Genomic DNA, 15756 nt, shown 5'->3' with positions numbered 1-15756 from the left:
TCCGGTTCCAATTAGCAAATCATGCCACCACGTCAATAAAACACAACTCCCTTTTCTTTGTGAAATGGGGTGTAGGGGAGGGTGGGTACCTTCAGTCCTCTCCTCCAAAAGAGACAACAAAAGCTGATCATCATCATAGACAGACCAACCCACTGCACAGGGTAGAGCAGGCCTTGAACCAGGATTGTGAAGATGATTATGGGTTCAGTTGTAACTCCTCATCTGACCACAACCAATTCAACTAGTCTCCGTGCCTCAGTTTCCCCACCTAAAAATTAAGATACAATTATTTTCGTGAGGATGAGATTGATTAGGTAACCTAAGTGAAAGTCATTACCATCATTAAGGGTGTGGCACACTCACCTAGCTGAGACCACCCAGAAGGACAGGAGACGGGCAGAAGAGCCATCAGGGAAGGGCCACACGGAGCCATGGATGCAAAGCTTAGAAGTAGCAGGGAGATGAAGGTTGGGGTACTGTCAGAACAGACCACTGGCTGAGAGAGACCACCCTGAATGTCATGATTTAGAGAGAGCCTAATTCTGAGGAGGCTGCTGGGTTGCCTGTCCAGGTAGGACATAGCCAAGTCCAGCCAAGTACTAATGAAGATACTGTTTCCATATTGAGGCATGGAAATACTCCCGAATAGCCAGCCTGGGGAGCAGAAAGTGGTTCACACTCTTAGATCTTTCATCCCTTTGCACCATCTGGACCAAAGCATTCTACTCTGGGCTGTTTTCTAGCCTGCTGAATAAGGCAACCAATACCTTGGGAGACAAGACTTTACATTGGCATGGTGCTTTCTTGAGATACTATGTGTCCTCATTAAGTTGATCCTCATTCATCTCCCCAACAACCTCTTAAGACTCAGGATATAGAAGAAATCTTATGTGACAAATGATGGCATTTATCATGTGGCAGGTATTGTACTAAACACTATGCCAGCATCTTATTTAATCTTCTACTATAAGAACACATTATCCTCTCATCTCTACTTGGCATATGAGAAAATGCGTTCAGAGTAGGGAAGAAATTTGAACAAGTCACCCAGCTAAATAGAAACCAGAGCTCCTAACTGAAGAGTTTTCCAATATGTTGAATTGCATGTGAAGACATTTTGAAAAACAAAGCTTAAAAATTTCCATTAACAAACCAAGCATTCCAGTTGGTGTGAAGAAAGTTTAAGAATAAAATGGCTTTTGCAACAAGGTAGAATGTTAGAATTTGGACTCAGTAGGAGAAGTAAATTTCTTTCCAATCATGTGTTTCGTTGTGTTTGTCTCCAACCAAACTGAACCACCCAAGACAAAGAGGATTTTAGGATAGACATCATTTAGATAGAACTTGGTAACCGGATAGGGGCTGAAGCCAGTTTACCCAAACCACAAAAGCGACACGCCCATTCAAAAAAGTAAATGAATGAGTTAATAACAGACAAGTAAATAAAGTCGAAATTAAAAAAAAAAATAAAACCCAAAGAACCACGTCTCTGTGGTGTTTCAGTGCGGGAACACCAGGAGACTCTCTCTCTTTGTCGAACTCTATGGTCCGAGAACAACGCCGTGACCCCGGAAGCGATCCTGGGAGGTCAGGGCACCAAGATGGCGGCGCGCGCGGCGTGTGCGGTCGTGTGCAGGCGCCTGCAGCAGGTAAAGGGGCGGGCGGGGCCGGGCGGGCCGTGGGCGCGGCCGCTGGGTCTCGCTGCCCCCCGCTGCCCCGGTCCGGAGGCCTCCTCCAGGGCTGCTGCCGTGGGTTGGTGAGAAGCGACAAGGAAAGGGCTGGTTCTTCCCTCTCGGGATCCCACGCCCGTTGCTGAGAGCTGTGGCCTGGCGGGGCGGGAAGATGGGAAACGTCTGTTCAGAACCCCGCCCTGCACGTTCGGAAGGGCAGTGAAAACAGCCCGGGCGCCAGGGGGCGGGCAGCGGGCCTCGGGGGCAGGCAGGGAGCCCCGGGGACGGGCAGCGGGCCTCGGGGCCGGGCAGCGAGCCTCGGGGGCGGGCAGCAGGCCCCGGGGGCGGCCAGGGAGCCGGGCTGGGGCTGGAGCTCCACCTCGCGCGGAACTGCACCGAGGCGTCTCCCAACTCCGGGGAGACGGACGCCGAGGTCGGGGGTGCTTGGAGCGCCCCCAAGGGCTTCTTGGGAGAAGGAAATCCTTTCCGGCGTTCTCATGCCTTTGATGGCAGCGCTGGGGAGGCTCTGAGGCAGGAGGACTCCTGAGTTCGAGGACAGCCAGGCGACATACATATTGAGATCCTGTCGCAAAATAAATATGAAAAAACTTTAACTAGGCAGTGCTCGGGAACTTTGGCCGCGCAGCCTTCGTGAGGTCACCAGCGGCCATTTAGTAGTTTAGAAAATTAAGCTGAGAACTGGATGTGATGGATGTGATACCAGCGCTTGGAAAGCAAGAAGAAGATTGCCACCAGCCTGGCCTGCATATCGAGACTGTCTCCAAAAATAAAGACACATCCCAGCGCTTGGGAGGCAGAGGCAGGCAGATCTCTGTGAGTTCGAGGCCAGCCAGATCCAGGTCCAGGACAGCCAGGGCTACACAGAGAAACTCTGTTTCGGACACCACCAACACCACCACCCCCCAAAAGAAACAAATGAATGAAAAAAAGGGGGCCTGAGAATGTAACTCCATGTCTAGAGTGCTTGACTAATGTGCCTAAAGATGGTTGGTTTTACAGTACCACACAAACCAGGAAGTGCTGGCCCACACTGAACTGCCAGCACCTTGAGAGGTTGAGGCAAGAGGATCAGAAGTTCAGAGTCATTCTCAGCTGCACACAGAGTTCAAAAATAGACTGGCTTCTCTGAGCTTGTGTCTCGAAAAAAAAGAAAATTCATGCTAAAGATTGAACCCAGGGCCTTGCCCACACCAGACAAAGGTCCTGCCACTGAACAGCATTCTTAGCCTTCAGTGGAACTCGGGTCCTCTGCCTTGGAGTCTTCACATGTTAAATAGTTAACACTTTAGAAAAACGGTTTTCAAAAGCAAATTTAATGAAGAGTAATGTTTGAGTGCCTGAAGCTTTATCCTCGAGTCTGTTTCTGCATTCCGCCTTTATTATACAGCATTGTATAATCATGTAATATTATGCAGCTTTGGAAAGATCCACTGTCCACTTGTGAGAGAATGGAAACAGATAAGTCTTGAAACATACCCAGGGTTATTATGAAAACAGTTTTGGTTACAGACCTCCTGAAAGGTCTTAAGGATTCCTGAGAGGTCCTAGCCACACTTTCATATCCACCGGTCTTAAGCACAATACACGGGGCCAAGAGAGGTCGTCCAGTGGCTTAGAGCACTTGCTGCACAGCTGTGAGGGCTGGGATGCTGCACAGCTGTGAGGGCTGGGATGCTGCACAGCTGTGAGGGCTGGGATGCTGCACAGCTGTGAGGGCTGGGATGCTGCACAGCTGTGAGGGCTGGGATGCTGCACAGCTGTGAGGGCTGGGATGCTGCACAGCTGTGAGGGCTGGGATGCTGCACAGCTGGGAGGGCTGGGATGCTGCACAGCTGGGAGGACTGGGATGCTGCACAGCTGTGAGGCTGGAATGCTGCACAGCTGTGAGGGCTGGGATGCTGCACAGCTGTGAGGGCTGGGATGCTGCACAGCTGTGAGGGCTGGGATGCTGCACAGCTGGGAGGGCTGGGATGCTGCACAGCTGGGAGGGCTGGGATGCTGCACAGCTGGGAGGGCTGGGATGCTGCACAGCTGTGAGGGCTGGGATGCTGCACAGCTGGGAGGGCTGGGATGCTGCACAGCTGTGAGGACTGGGATGCTGCACAGCTGTGAGGCTGGAATGCTGCACAGCTGTGAGGGCTGGGATGCTGCACAGCTGTGAGGGCTGGGATGCTGCACAGCTGTGAGGGCTGGGATGCTGCACAGCTGGGAGGGCTGGGATGCTGCACAGCTGGGAGGGCTGGGATGCTGCACAGCTGGGAGGGCTGGGATGCTGCACAGCTGGGAGGGCTGGGATGCTGCACAGCTGTGAGGGCTGGGATGCTGCACAGCTGTGAGGGCTGGGATGCTGCACAGCTGGGAGGGCTGGGATGCTGCACAGCTGGGAGGGCTGGGATGCTGCACAGCTGGGAGGGCTGGGATGCTGCACAGCTGTGAGGGCTGGGATGCTGCACAGCTGTGAGGGCTGGGATGCTGCACAGCTGGGAGGGCTGGGATGCTGCACAGCTGGGAGGGCTGGGATGCTGCACAGCTGGGAGGGCTGGGATGCTGCACAGCTGGGAGGGCTGGGATGCTGCACAGCTGGGAGGGCTGGGATGCTGCACAGCTGTGAGGGCTGGGATGCTGCACAGCTGGGAGGGCTGGGATGCTGCACAGCTGGGAGGGCTGGGATGCTGCACAGCTGGGAGGGCTGGGATGCTGCACAGCTGGGAGGGCTGGGGTGCAGCCCCAGGAGCAGGGCTTTCCTGCTCACTTGTGACCCCACCTACCAGGGGTCACAGGAGGGCTCCTGAAGCTTTCTGGCTTCCAGACTAGCTAAGAAAACTCAAGTTTGGGGACGGGGAGAGACCCTGCCTTAAAGGAATAGGTGACACGGACAGAGGACGACACCCAACAGCTTCCTCTAGCCTCCACACACTTGCACCTGCACATACAGTGGCATGCATGTAGACACATCCATACAAATGAAGACATTTTTTAAAGAAAAATATGATGCTAGAGACTGAAATCTTTGCACTTGTAAGAAAAACGTTTTCCAGCCAGATCTGCACACACCCAAGCCCTCAAAGACTAAAGCTACGTGCGGTGGTTCACAACCCACACTTGGAGGTGAAGGCAAACATTGGGAGCTCAAGGCCACTGTCATCTGTCCAGCTGGAGGCCAGGTGGTGCTGCATGCAACCCTGTCTCAGAAACAAACCTATTAGAGATGAATATGACTGGGGGTCCTCATGCTTCTTAGGGTTGGGGTCACCGATGGGAGAGCTTACTGTATGAGTGAGTGGAGTGAGGAATCACTCATGCTCTTGCATTGTGCCTGCTCTCTGTTCCTGCATGGAAGCCAAGTCAGATGGGATGCTGGTGTCTCACAGCATGAGTGGAGAACAAGGAAGCAGAAGCATGGCTGCTTTGGGGGTTTGTTTATTTGTTTGTTTGTTTTGAAACAGGGTCTCGGTATAGTCCTGGCACTTGCTCTGTAGACCAGTCTGGCCCAAACTCACAGATCTCCTGCTTCTGCCTCCCGAGTGCTGGGATTAAAGGTGTTCATTCACCACTAGGCCATTGAAAACAGGCTGTTTTAAATGCACTGTTAGTTGTTTAGGCCTTACTGTGCTTCCCTGCTGTTTCCATCTTTGTTGTGCTTTTATTTTATTTTATTAACATCATTATTATTTCTGATTTTCAGGGCTACACTGTTCAATCTCTGGAAAGTTTAAAGGATTACTGGGTGGATGAGAAACCACAGTTCTGAACTGTGCCGATTGCCTCCTAAAACAGTTCCACCAGGGGGCGCTCACTAACAGGGTTTGGGTGGCTTGCCCAGAAGTAATGATGGGTGTGGGCGTGATGTGTGCTGTATTTCTTTACAACAAGGTGCTGTAGCCAAGCAAAGATTATTCCAGTTGTTAACAGATTAAATCATACAGACATGTAATTTTAAAGGATTTTTGTTGTTCTGTTTTGTTTCTGAGACAGTCATTCTAGATCTGGCTGTCCTTGAACTCAGGGGTCTTCCTCCTCCACCTCCTAAGTACTCCAGTCAAAGGCATCATGCCTAGCTGAGTGTTGCTGTGTGTGTACCTATCTATCTGAGTTTTCTGTGCATCACATGCATGCGAGTGCCCATGGAGGCCAGAGGTCACCAGATGCCCTGGGGTTAGAGAAAGGTTGTGGGTACTGGGAACTGAACCGGGGTCCTAAGAGCAGTAAGCACTTTGTTTTTGATGAAATCTGATTTGGTCATTTTCGTGCCCAGTATCTTCCTCTGAAAAATCAAGACCCTTAACTGAGCACCATGCACCTTCTGACTTGGGGTGGAAATCACCAGCGAGCGCTGTGGGAACCGACTTTGTTTCTGACTCCTGCATCTCCCTTCTTTTTAGGAACTGGGGAATTTGTCTGTAAATGGTTCTAAGCACAGTACGGCCCAAACTGGCGGCCTCCTGCTGTAAGTATTCGACTAGATGTGGTCATTGTGCTAGAAAACGGGCTCCATGCTGTCTGACTGAGACCTCTCTTCCCCACACAGCAGCGCCAGTATGAAGTGGGCACCGTTGTCAAGCCTGCACGTTGATGTTCCAAGGGATTTGACCAAACCGACGGTAGGAAACCCCCACTCATTCAGCAGGGCATGGCAGGGCAGGCCTCTGGCTCCAGCACTTAGGAGCTAGCGGTAAGAGATCCTCAATCACATAGCAAGATCAAGGACTGCCTGGGCTACTGCAACCCCATCTCAAAAAATAGCAACAGCAGAGGGAGTTACAGTAACAAATTGATTTTGTTTTTTCCTATTATTTCATTCCGGCCTACTTCCCACACACCTCACCATTTTACCCTAGAACACCGGCAGATGCACATTGCGGACTCCTGAGGTCCCTGGGACCCCCCCCCCTACTCCCCCCTCCCCTCCCCACTGTTTTCATGTTGTCACAGTAAGTCCTAAGGGGGTGTGGCATTTATCCCAGGTAACTGGTAATGAGTGCTCTCTTACTCTTAGCTCAGCATAATTCAGGAGTGCAATAATTAGTGATGCTGGATCTTTGATGTTACAGAAAAGTAATCTTTTCTTTTCAAGTCTTTTCTTTTGAATATTGGGCCTGGGCATTCGCCGTGCTCTGTTGACATTGATGCAGATCTTTGGCACAGTGGGAATACACACGTAGCTATGTGACCTTGTAGAGTTTAAGACAAGAATGCTGTCGAGCCCAGGCTAGTCTTGAATGAGCTATGTAGCCAAGGATAACCTTGAACTCCTAATCTTCCTGCCTTGTATTGTGATAAGGTTACAGATATGTCTTTACTCCTAACTCTTGCTTGGGATTTTTTTTTTTCTTTTTTTCTCTTTTGTTTTTTTTCAAGGCAGGGTTTCTCTGGGTAACCCTGGCTGTCCTAGAACTCACTCTGTAGGCCAGGTTGGCCTTGAACTTAGAGATCAAGTTTTGCCTGCCTCTGCCTCCTGAGTGCTGGGATTAAAGGTGTGCATCATCACAACAAATCGGTTTTTTTTCTAAAGTTGTAGAAATTCCAAATCCTTCCATTTCTACCTTTTAAAAAACAACAAAAGCCGGGCAGTGATGCCCACCAATTCCCAAATAACCAACAAGGAGACTCGATTACAAATGTTCAGCCGATTGCTCTGGCTTGTTACTAAGTAGCTCTTACAACTTAACCCATTTCTTTTAGTCTGTGTGCTACCCCAAGGCCCGTGGCTTTTTCTCAGTCTGGCTGGTGACTCTGCTGACTCTGCCCTTCTTCCTAGCATCCTTAGTTTGGTCGACCCACAGTAACAAATTGTTACTGTAACTCCCTCTGCTGTTGCTGTTTTTTGAGGTGGGGTTGCACGTAGCCCAGGCAGTCCTATGCTTCCTGCCTGGCTATCAGCCAGTCAGCTTTTTATTAAACCAATTTGAGTGGCAGATCTTTACAGTGTACGAAAGGATTATTCCACAGCATGGCAGTTCACAACTCTCTGTAACTACAATTCTAGAGAATCTGGCATCCTCACACAGACATACATGCAGGCAAAGCCCCAATGTACATAAAAAACAAATAAATCTTTGGGGAAGAAAGAAGAAAGAAAGAGAAATATCCATGACCATGTATAAATGCTGGGCTCCAGCTCAGATGCTCCACGGCCGTGCCTGTGTATAAGAAGTGGCGGAGGCTGGAGCACCGCGTGAGAACCCAAGCTTGGATCTCCAGCACACATAGAAAGCTGGGGGCAGCAGCATGTGCTTGTAATCCCAGTGCTGAGGGGGACTAGATGAGGAGTCCCTGGGGCTTGCCGGCCTGCTAGTCTAGCCCAGTCAGTAAGCTCCAGGTTCAGTGAGAAACCCTGTTTCAGAATAGATGGTCCAGCCAGTGAGCTGACTCAGTGGTAACGGCACTTACCACTCAGCCTGACATCCTGAGTGCAGCCCTAGGACCCGAACGGTAAAAGGTGAGAGCCGTTCCCGCAAGGTGTCCTGACCACCGTATGTGTGCCATGGCATGCACACAGACAAGTTAGTGCACGTCGAATGTTTGTTACAGTGACCTGGAAGACCAGAAAGGTGGTTCAGTGGGTAGAGGCACTTGATCAACCTGACCTGAGTTCATTTCCCAGAACCCACATAGTAGAGTAGTTGTCCTTGGGCCGCCTTCACGTGCATGTCAGGGCTCAAATGTGTACGCAAACCACACACACACACACACACACACACATACACACACACACACACACACACACACAGTCTCCTCACTACTTGTCCTGGTCACTTGAGGACCTCTGAGAAATCAGACCTTGTAATGCTAGATGTCTAACTATTCCAAGCTAAATCGATAATGATCTCGCAAAACATCTCGAGAAATCTCTTGAGATTTGGTGCGAATTCACAACAGCTTTAAAAGCCAATAGGGAAGCTCGAGGCTTGCTCAGTAGCAGAGTTCTTACCTAGAACTCTCTAATACCACAAGGATTTAAATAATAAAATAAACCCTGCAGGAATCCAACAACACATCTTAGGACTGCAAACCTTCTCTCCATCCCCAATTTTGATGTAAAGATAGTTAATTCTGTTTTTCCAACCATCTTATTTGGAATAATTGAGAATAGATGTCTGCCTTTCTGTTTACTGAGTAGCTCTCTTTTCAGGGGTGAAGTAATTTAACCCTGACTCACTGGATTAGTAATAACATTTACCAGTTTAATGGGTGAAGGAAATGAAGATAATTCACCTCATGGAAGATAGTCAGAAATGTCAAGCCCATTATTTCTAAGGTCTTTAGGTATTAGTGTGGAAGGTCCAGCTAGTGTCATAACATTTTAATTAGACATGAGTAATTTCTGTGTGAAGACAGGCCAACCATACATGAATAAATGCTAATAAAAAGGGATGACTAGAGCTAGCCAGGCTTTGTATAATGATTACAGTGTTTAGCAGTTGTATGGCCATGTTTAACGATTTGTAAGCACTTTAATTGGTGTCTTGGTAGCTTTTCCTCACAGAAATGCTGTGAGCTTCAGCACAAGTGCCATTACCCTACCTTCAACATGAGTCCACGGGAGAGCCAGGAAGTCATACGGTTCTCTCTCTGTCCAGCTGCCAGAAGATAGCTCTCCAGGCCCAGCCTCCTCCCCAGGTCGTCTGTTAGCAGACCCTGCATCCTTTCTCACTAGAATCTGGGGCTCGGTAATAATTAATTTGGGACATTCGTGGTGATTTTGTAACAACCTTGAAGGTTGTTTGGTCCTCAGTGGATTTTGACAGGTTGGAAGCTCATTTGGCAGATCACTGTGACTTGGAAGTAGTTAAGCTAGTAGTTTTCAACCATTGCTTGTTATTTTTCTCATTTATTAGTAAACTCTGAAGTCGTTCAATCAGTAATATGTTAAATTTGCTGGTAATAAATATTACAAGAACCAAAACCAAAACTTCTCTCTTTTATTCCAGATAAGCACTTCCGATGAGCCGGACACATTGTATAAACGCCTGTCCATTTTAGTGAAAGCCCACGACAAGGCTGTACTAGACAGTTATGAGTATTTTGCCGTTCTCGCTGCTAAAGAACTTGGCATTTCTATTAACGTGTGAGTATGACCTTTCCTAATCTGACTTGTTGTCTGCCATCATGTGATTAGCCAGGAACCTGACTGTGGTCCCAGGTAGGTCTGAGCTTGTAAAATGGGATAAATTTGTGGGTAAAGTTGAAGCTTGTCCTGTATTATCTTGAGAAGTAGTGTTACTTCGTGTCTGCTAAAATTGTTAAGTACTAGAATGAGTAAACAAGGAAAATTAGAGAAACCATTTCTAGAAATTGCACTGATGTAAGTAAGCCCAGGCAGCCTTCCGTCTGGGATCTCCCTGAGAGGGAGGCTCCGAGGCTCAGTTCCAGTTAGACTCTGGCCATGATGGCTCAGTGGCTAACACCTCCATTCTGTGCAGCCATCCTGAGCAACACCGCCTCCTGGGAGCCTCAAGTAAGGTGAGCTCATGAGCTCTCGAAGTGACTGCAGGGTGTGTGGAGCCGCCTCTTGGCACCTCTCCTTCTGCTGTTGGGCAGGGCTCTCTGAGGCCTTGGCAGCCTGTCCTTGTAGCACAAACAAAAGACTAAATTGTTTCCCAAAACAGACTGTTCTGGGATTGTCAGTGTATCTATGAATTACCCTAACACAGCAGACATTGCAATTATGTCCACACTGTTGCCACTCTTCATAACTGGCATGCTTGGTGCGTGAGGGGGGGCCTTGGGAAGTATCAGATGGCCTGAGTGTGTGTGTGTGTGTGTGTGTGTGTGTGTGTGTGTGTGTGTGTGTGTGTGTGTGTGCGTGTGCTCATTCTTGCGTGGCACTGCTTGGTGGGCTGTGGGGAAGGTTCCTCTTGCTATCTGCAGTGTTTGTTTTGGCCTGAGATTTGGGAAAGCAGCTGTTAGAGATGAGGCTTGACAATTGGAGTCAGTAAGTGGCGGTCAGTGCCTGTAATTGAGCAGGTCTGACCTGCAAAGCTGCAGACCGAGGCTTTGATAGCAGTGACTCATGTGGGACATCACTGAGCTGAAGTTTGTCCTGTCCATTCATTTCAGACACGAACCACCAAGGAAAATAGAGCGATTCACTCTGCTCAAGTCGGTGCACATTTTTAAGAAGCACAGAGTTCAGTATGAGATGAGGACGCTCTACAGATGTTTAGAGGTGGGTTCAGTCAGCCCATCTGCGTCTGTGCAACCCCCAAAACCTCTCCCTAGCACGTAGCTGAACCTGAAGCCCTTCAGGTTCAGTCAGGGCATCGATACTTTTCTCTCTCTCTCTTTTTTTTTTTGACATTTATGTATTTGTGCTGAGTGGTGATGGCACACGCCTTTAATCCCAGCACTGGGGAGGCAGAGGCAGGTAGATCTCTGAGTTCAAGGCCAGCCTAGTCTGTGAGTTCCAGGACAGCCCTGGCTACACAGAGAAACCCTGTCTTGAAAAAACAAACAAAAGCATCTATTTGTGGGGAGAGGGGCACATGCCGCATCCCGTGTGTGGAGGTCGGAGGATACCTCATGGTGCGGGTCCTCCGCTTTGACCACGCTGAGTGCCAGGAACCGTAGTCACGTGGTCAGGCTTCGAGGGCTCTGCCTTTACCCCCTGAGCTGACTTGTTGGCTCCTACATATCGAAACAACAACAACAAAACCTTCTTTAGCTTTAGTCATTTTTGTGTATGGGGTCTGCCTGCGTGGATGTCTATGCATCACATGTGCCTACAGCCAGCAGAGGTGAGAAGTGGAAATTGGATCCCCTGAAACGAGTTACAGGTGCTTGTCAGGCATTGTGTGGGTGCTAGGAATTGAACCTGGGTCCTCTGCAAGAGCAGCCAGGGCTTGTAACTACTAAGCCATCTCTCCAGCTTCCTGTATGTTTTAAAATGAGATTCTGTGTAAGATCTCTTAGAATAGGCTTCATCACTGGAGGGAGCATGGTGGAGAGTGACAGGGACAGAGAACTCAAAGGTCTGTGATCCGGCATGGTGGCAGGACGTCTTCATGTTTCCATTTTAGTTAAAACACCTGACTGGGTGCACAGCCAACGTCTACTTGGAATATATCCAGCGGAACCTGCCTGAAGGGGTTGCCATGGAAGTAACAAAGGTATGGCTTGAATTCCTGCCTCCAAAGGGCCAGCTGGGTTGTTGTACTATACAGCCTTGTCCTAGCTGTGGGGGTGAGGGCCTGTGGCCCCCTGGGAACAGAGTTAGGCCCACCCCACCACCACCCACGTCCTCATTGAGCCACCGTGGAAGTCTCTCTACGAGTTGTTTAGGCTTGGGGACCACAGGACGGCCCCCGGAGGTCACTGGGCATGAGACAGTTTATGCACCATGCTTTACGCTCCCTCCTCTCCTTGAAGGCCTTGAAGGCCGGGGGTCAACGAGTAACAGGAGGATGTGGCAGGTCAATAAATCTGGTTGTAGGCAGAGTCCATTTCAAGGTCCACACTGTATTCCAGTTGGGTTTGTTTCTGGTTTTAGACACAGATACAGCAGTTGCCAGAACATATCAAGGAGCCAATGTGGGAAACACTCACTGAGGAGAAAGAGGAAAGCAAGTCCTAGCCTGGGGTGCCACCTGGGCCTGGAGGGAGCCGAGCAGGCCTGCCATGAGTGCCATGGACAGCTCCAGCTGAGGAGCCGAGCAGGCCTGCCGTGAGTGCCATGGACAGCTCCAGCTGTGGAACCGAGCAGGCCTGCCGTGAGTGCCATGGACAGCTCCAGCTGAGGGCAAGTCAGGCCCCCGACCCTGCTCTGTTGACTCCACACACTGGAGCCTTCATGGCAGGCTGAAGAAACACTGTATCTGTTCTTTTCTGCCTGATCTTGCTTCTGTTCCGGTTTGAACAACATTAGCAGACTTCTGTATAACTTGAAATAAAATATCCAGATTTACGCACTTACAGAGCTGCCACTACTTACTGTGGGAATTTTACTTTATTATTGTTTTTATTTATTTATTCACTCATTTTTATTTCCCAAGCTCACAGAGTTCCTCCTGCCTCTGCCTCCCAAATACTGGGATTAAAGGAATGCTCCACCATGCCCAGCTCATTTGTCCTAATTTTAAATGTTTACTTGTTCATTCAATAGAAAAAGAATGATACAATTTTCACCCACGTTTTTATTTTGAAGTTCCCAGAACAACCTGTGGTTCATGGACTGCTGAGCGGTTAGAAGTTCGGCCTTTTCCTCTGCACAGCCCAGCATGTGCTGCCCGGAAGGAAGTGCCGTCAACAAGTGACCTATTTCAGAAACTGAATGTGCATTGTGACGCACAGGAGGCTTGAACCCAGGAACTCACAGCCACTGCCCATGGCCACTGCAGAGAGTTTGTTCTTTCTAGGAATTAAGCATCATTTCCTTTCCCCTGCGATTCATTCACCAAGCTTCTGTGCAGTGCCCTTTGCCCTGAAAACTGTGGTCATTATCGAGACTCACTGGATCCAGCGGCTTGCAAGTACTGGTAGGTGCAAGTAAGTGCTTTTCTTAGTCCCTTGCAGATCGCATGTTTGGTAGGTGTTCCTGCCTTGTCTGAAGATACCTACATGTCTGTGAGGTTCAATTGCATGTAAAGCCCAGGGTGACGCAAGACTCCACTGCAATGAAATCCTTGCGCTTCTTGGCTTTTGGCTTGGTAAGTAGAGAGTGGTTGGCATGGTGCATGCACACACACACACACACACACACACACACACCCCACACACATATCCCGGAGAAGGCTTCTTTTAAAGCATACGGAGTCCTGTCCTGTGGGTTTCCTTCACTTCTCTGTCCCGTACACTGACCTCCTGACCTAACAGCAGGTGTCCGTGCTCTGGTACATACTGCCGGACTGCCATCACCACGGAAAGAACTACAGCCCCGTCGCCCACCTGTGACCTTCCACTCAGGTGCTGGCTGCCATTCCCAAGGTAAGCCTGAAGTGTACTTACCCAGGGGTAAAGCTCAGGATTAGGAGCTAGCGCTCAGGCAGGGGCGGAGCTGGTGCTGGGTCTGGTGGAACAGCGCTCTGACATACTTGTATCTAAAAGATGGAGTAAAAGAAATCGGGACCCACTAAGATTCGGGGGCTTTTCCTTTGTAGACAGTAAAAACGGAATAGATGAATGCTCGCCATCAAGGACTGGTCCTCACGAACCTCTTCAATGGGTGTACGTCCACTTCAGCTGTTTTTGGACAAACACCCATGAGCCAAGTTACTTAGGTCAGTCATACACAGCCAGATCTTGAGCCAGCAGGTGTGGACTGGATAAGACTGCTGCAGCGTCTGCACCCCAGTTCACCCCCAGAACCCACCCGGAAGGAGAGAACTGCCCCTGGAAGTGTCCTCTGACCTGTGCATGTGCATGCCCAAGCACACTAAATAGAAATGAAAATTGAAAATCACTTTAAGATAAAGATGCAGCTGACCGCAGTCGCCCAGAGCCCGTATAAAAAGCTGGCACAGTGGTGCATTTCAGCAATCCCAGCCCTGGGGAAATAAATGGACTTGCTGCCAGCCAGTCTAGCTGAATGGGCAGACTCCAGGCTCAGTGAGAGAGCCTGTCTCAGAAGATCCGGCAGAGGAGCAGGGGAGATGGCTCAGTGGTTAATGCGTTCCATGGAAGCACAAGAACTCACGTAAATACCAGGTTGGCATGGAGACCCGCCTGGAATTGAGCCTCAGAAGGAGACCAGCTCCCCCAACAAGCTGCCTGGAGAGAAGAGCCGAGTCGGTGAGCTCCGAGAGACGATGCCCAGTGAGCAAGGCAGAAGATCAGTCGAGGATGATTTCCCATGTAAACCTCTGGCCTCCACATACACTCGCATCCTGTGCACACATACATATAAACATGTACACATGGGAGAAACATGGAGAGCAGCTGAGGAGGAGACCCAGCTTCTACCCTGGCCTCCACATACACGGACATGTCCAGCCAAAGAGGAAAGCCACAGTGGGTGCCTGAAGTACCCTGAACCCGTTAGTCAGCTGACCGTTCATGTGTTGATGAGTGTCCCTCCACTAATAGTAGAGGAACGTGAACTTTGGAGTCAAACAGTCTTACCACCTGAGAGTTCACACCAAGTGCTGTAAACCCAGGCAAAATACTTAACCCTACCACAGCCTGACCTACTCCTGGGTGGGGTGTAGGAAACTGCCTGCCTATTAAGCTTGGTGCACTGGTCTAGACGAAGCAGCGTGGCAGAGCTGGGCTCATGATGGGCCTTCACTAGGCAGTGTGAGCTGGCAGCAGCATCACTGGGGCAGCGGTGTGAGTGAGGCTTGTGTGTTGGCTTAAGAGACACCCAGGAGAGGGGAGAGAGAGCCGCTTAGAGCTGGCTAGATGGGGCACGTGCAGCATGCCCATTATAGACCCTACACCATGCCCAGTCTCTCCCGGGCGGCCTCAGACACGGGTGCCATCTGATTTACAATAACAATAAAGCAGATGCTGCCGTTAGCCCCTTTACAGCAGAGAGCCAAGGCTGGAGCTGCACCTGAACCTGGGCCAGGAAGTGGTGAAATTGATTGAAGTTCAGGCGAGTGACGGGACAAACGCAGGACCTAAAGGGGCTGTGAGCCAAGCCTGGTGACTCAACCTGTGACCCCAGCACTGAGGAGGCTGAGGACTTCAAAGGCTGCCTGAGCTACAGTGAAACCCATCGAGAGAGAGAGAGAGAGAGAGAGAGAGAGAGAGAGAGAGAGAGAGAGAGAGAGAGGCTGTAGCCAAGCATGGTGGCGCACGCCTTTAATCCCAGCACTCGGGAGGCAGAGGCAGGCAGATCTCTGTGAGTTCGAGACCAGCCTGGTCTACAGAGTGAGTTCCAGGACAGGCTCCAAAACTACACAGAGAAACCCTGTCTCGAGAAAAAAAAAAAAAAAAAGAAAAAAAAGGTTGGGGTAAGGGGTCCTAAGGAATAAATAATGTATGCAAAGGGAGCAGACACACCGTGGTGTGGTAGGCCCGATGCTGGCACAGGCCAAGAGTGAGGGCCAGCCCAGTGTTGGGGCTCGGCACGGAGGCGGGGAGCTGTTGTGTGGGAAGGACGGCAGCATGGGGACTATGGCAGGGC

General features: G+C 50.0%; 1 protein-coding gene across 3 annotated transcripts; it reads left to right on the top strand.

The window, feature by feature from the left end:
* Positions 1-1574: 1574 nt before the first annotated feature.
* Positions 1575-12604, top strand: Mrps10 (mitochondrial ribosomal protein S10). Of its 3 annotated transcripts, XM_028887226.2 has the most exons (8): positions 1575-1649; positions 6074-6138; positions 6220-6292; positions 9623-9759; positions 10752-10860; positions 11711-11800; positions 12181-12301; positions 12348-12604. In XM_028887226.2, the coding sequence occupies exons 1-7, from the start codon at positions 1602-1604 to the stop codon at positions 12262-12264; spliced, it is 606 nt and encodes a 201-aa protein (XP_028743059.1). In that variant the 5' UTR covers positions 1575-1601; the 3' UTR covers positions 12265-12301; positions 12348-12604. The 3 variants fall into 3 exon arrangements, with proteins under 3 accessions (XP_028743059.1, XP_028743061.1, XP_028743058.1); XM_028887228.2 differs by having other exon boundaries at positions 6223-6292; positions 12181-12604; XM_028887225.2 differs by having other exon boundaries at positions 12181-12604.
* The last annotated feature ends 3152 nt before the right edge of the window (positions 12605-15756 follow it).

The sequence above is a fragment of the Peromyscus leucopus genome, chromosome 16_21 (genome assembly GCF_004664715.2).
Source record: "Peromyscus leucopus breed LL Stock chromosome 16_21, UCI_PerLeu_2.1, whole genome shotgun sequence".
In the NCBI taxonomy this organism is placed as follows: Eukaryota; Metazoa; Chordata; class Mammalia; order Rodentia; family Cricetidae; genus Peromyscus; species Peromyscus leucopus.
This window is presented reverse-complemented; position numbering and strand designations above follow the sequence as displayed.

What these genes read in the sequence shown, in the direction of transcription:
- Mrps10 (XM_028887226.2), top strand. Translation starts at nt 1,602, where the DNA reads ATGGCGGCGCGCGCGGCGTGTGCGGTCGTGTGCAGGCGCCTGCAGCAG. An exon ending in TGTGCAGGCGCCTGCAGCAG is followed by an intron (nt 1,650 to 6,073) that starts GTAAAGGGGCGG and finishes CCTTCTTTTTAG; the next exon opens with GAACTGGGGAATTTGTCTGT. An exon ending in TTGCCATGGAAGTAACAAAG is followed by an intron (nt 11,801 to 12,180) that starts GTATGGCTTGAA and finishes TTCTGGTTTTAG; the next exon opens with ACACAGATACAGCAGTTGCC.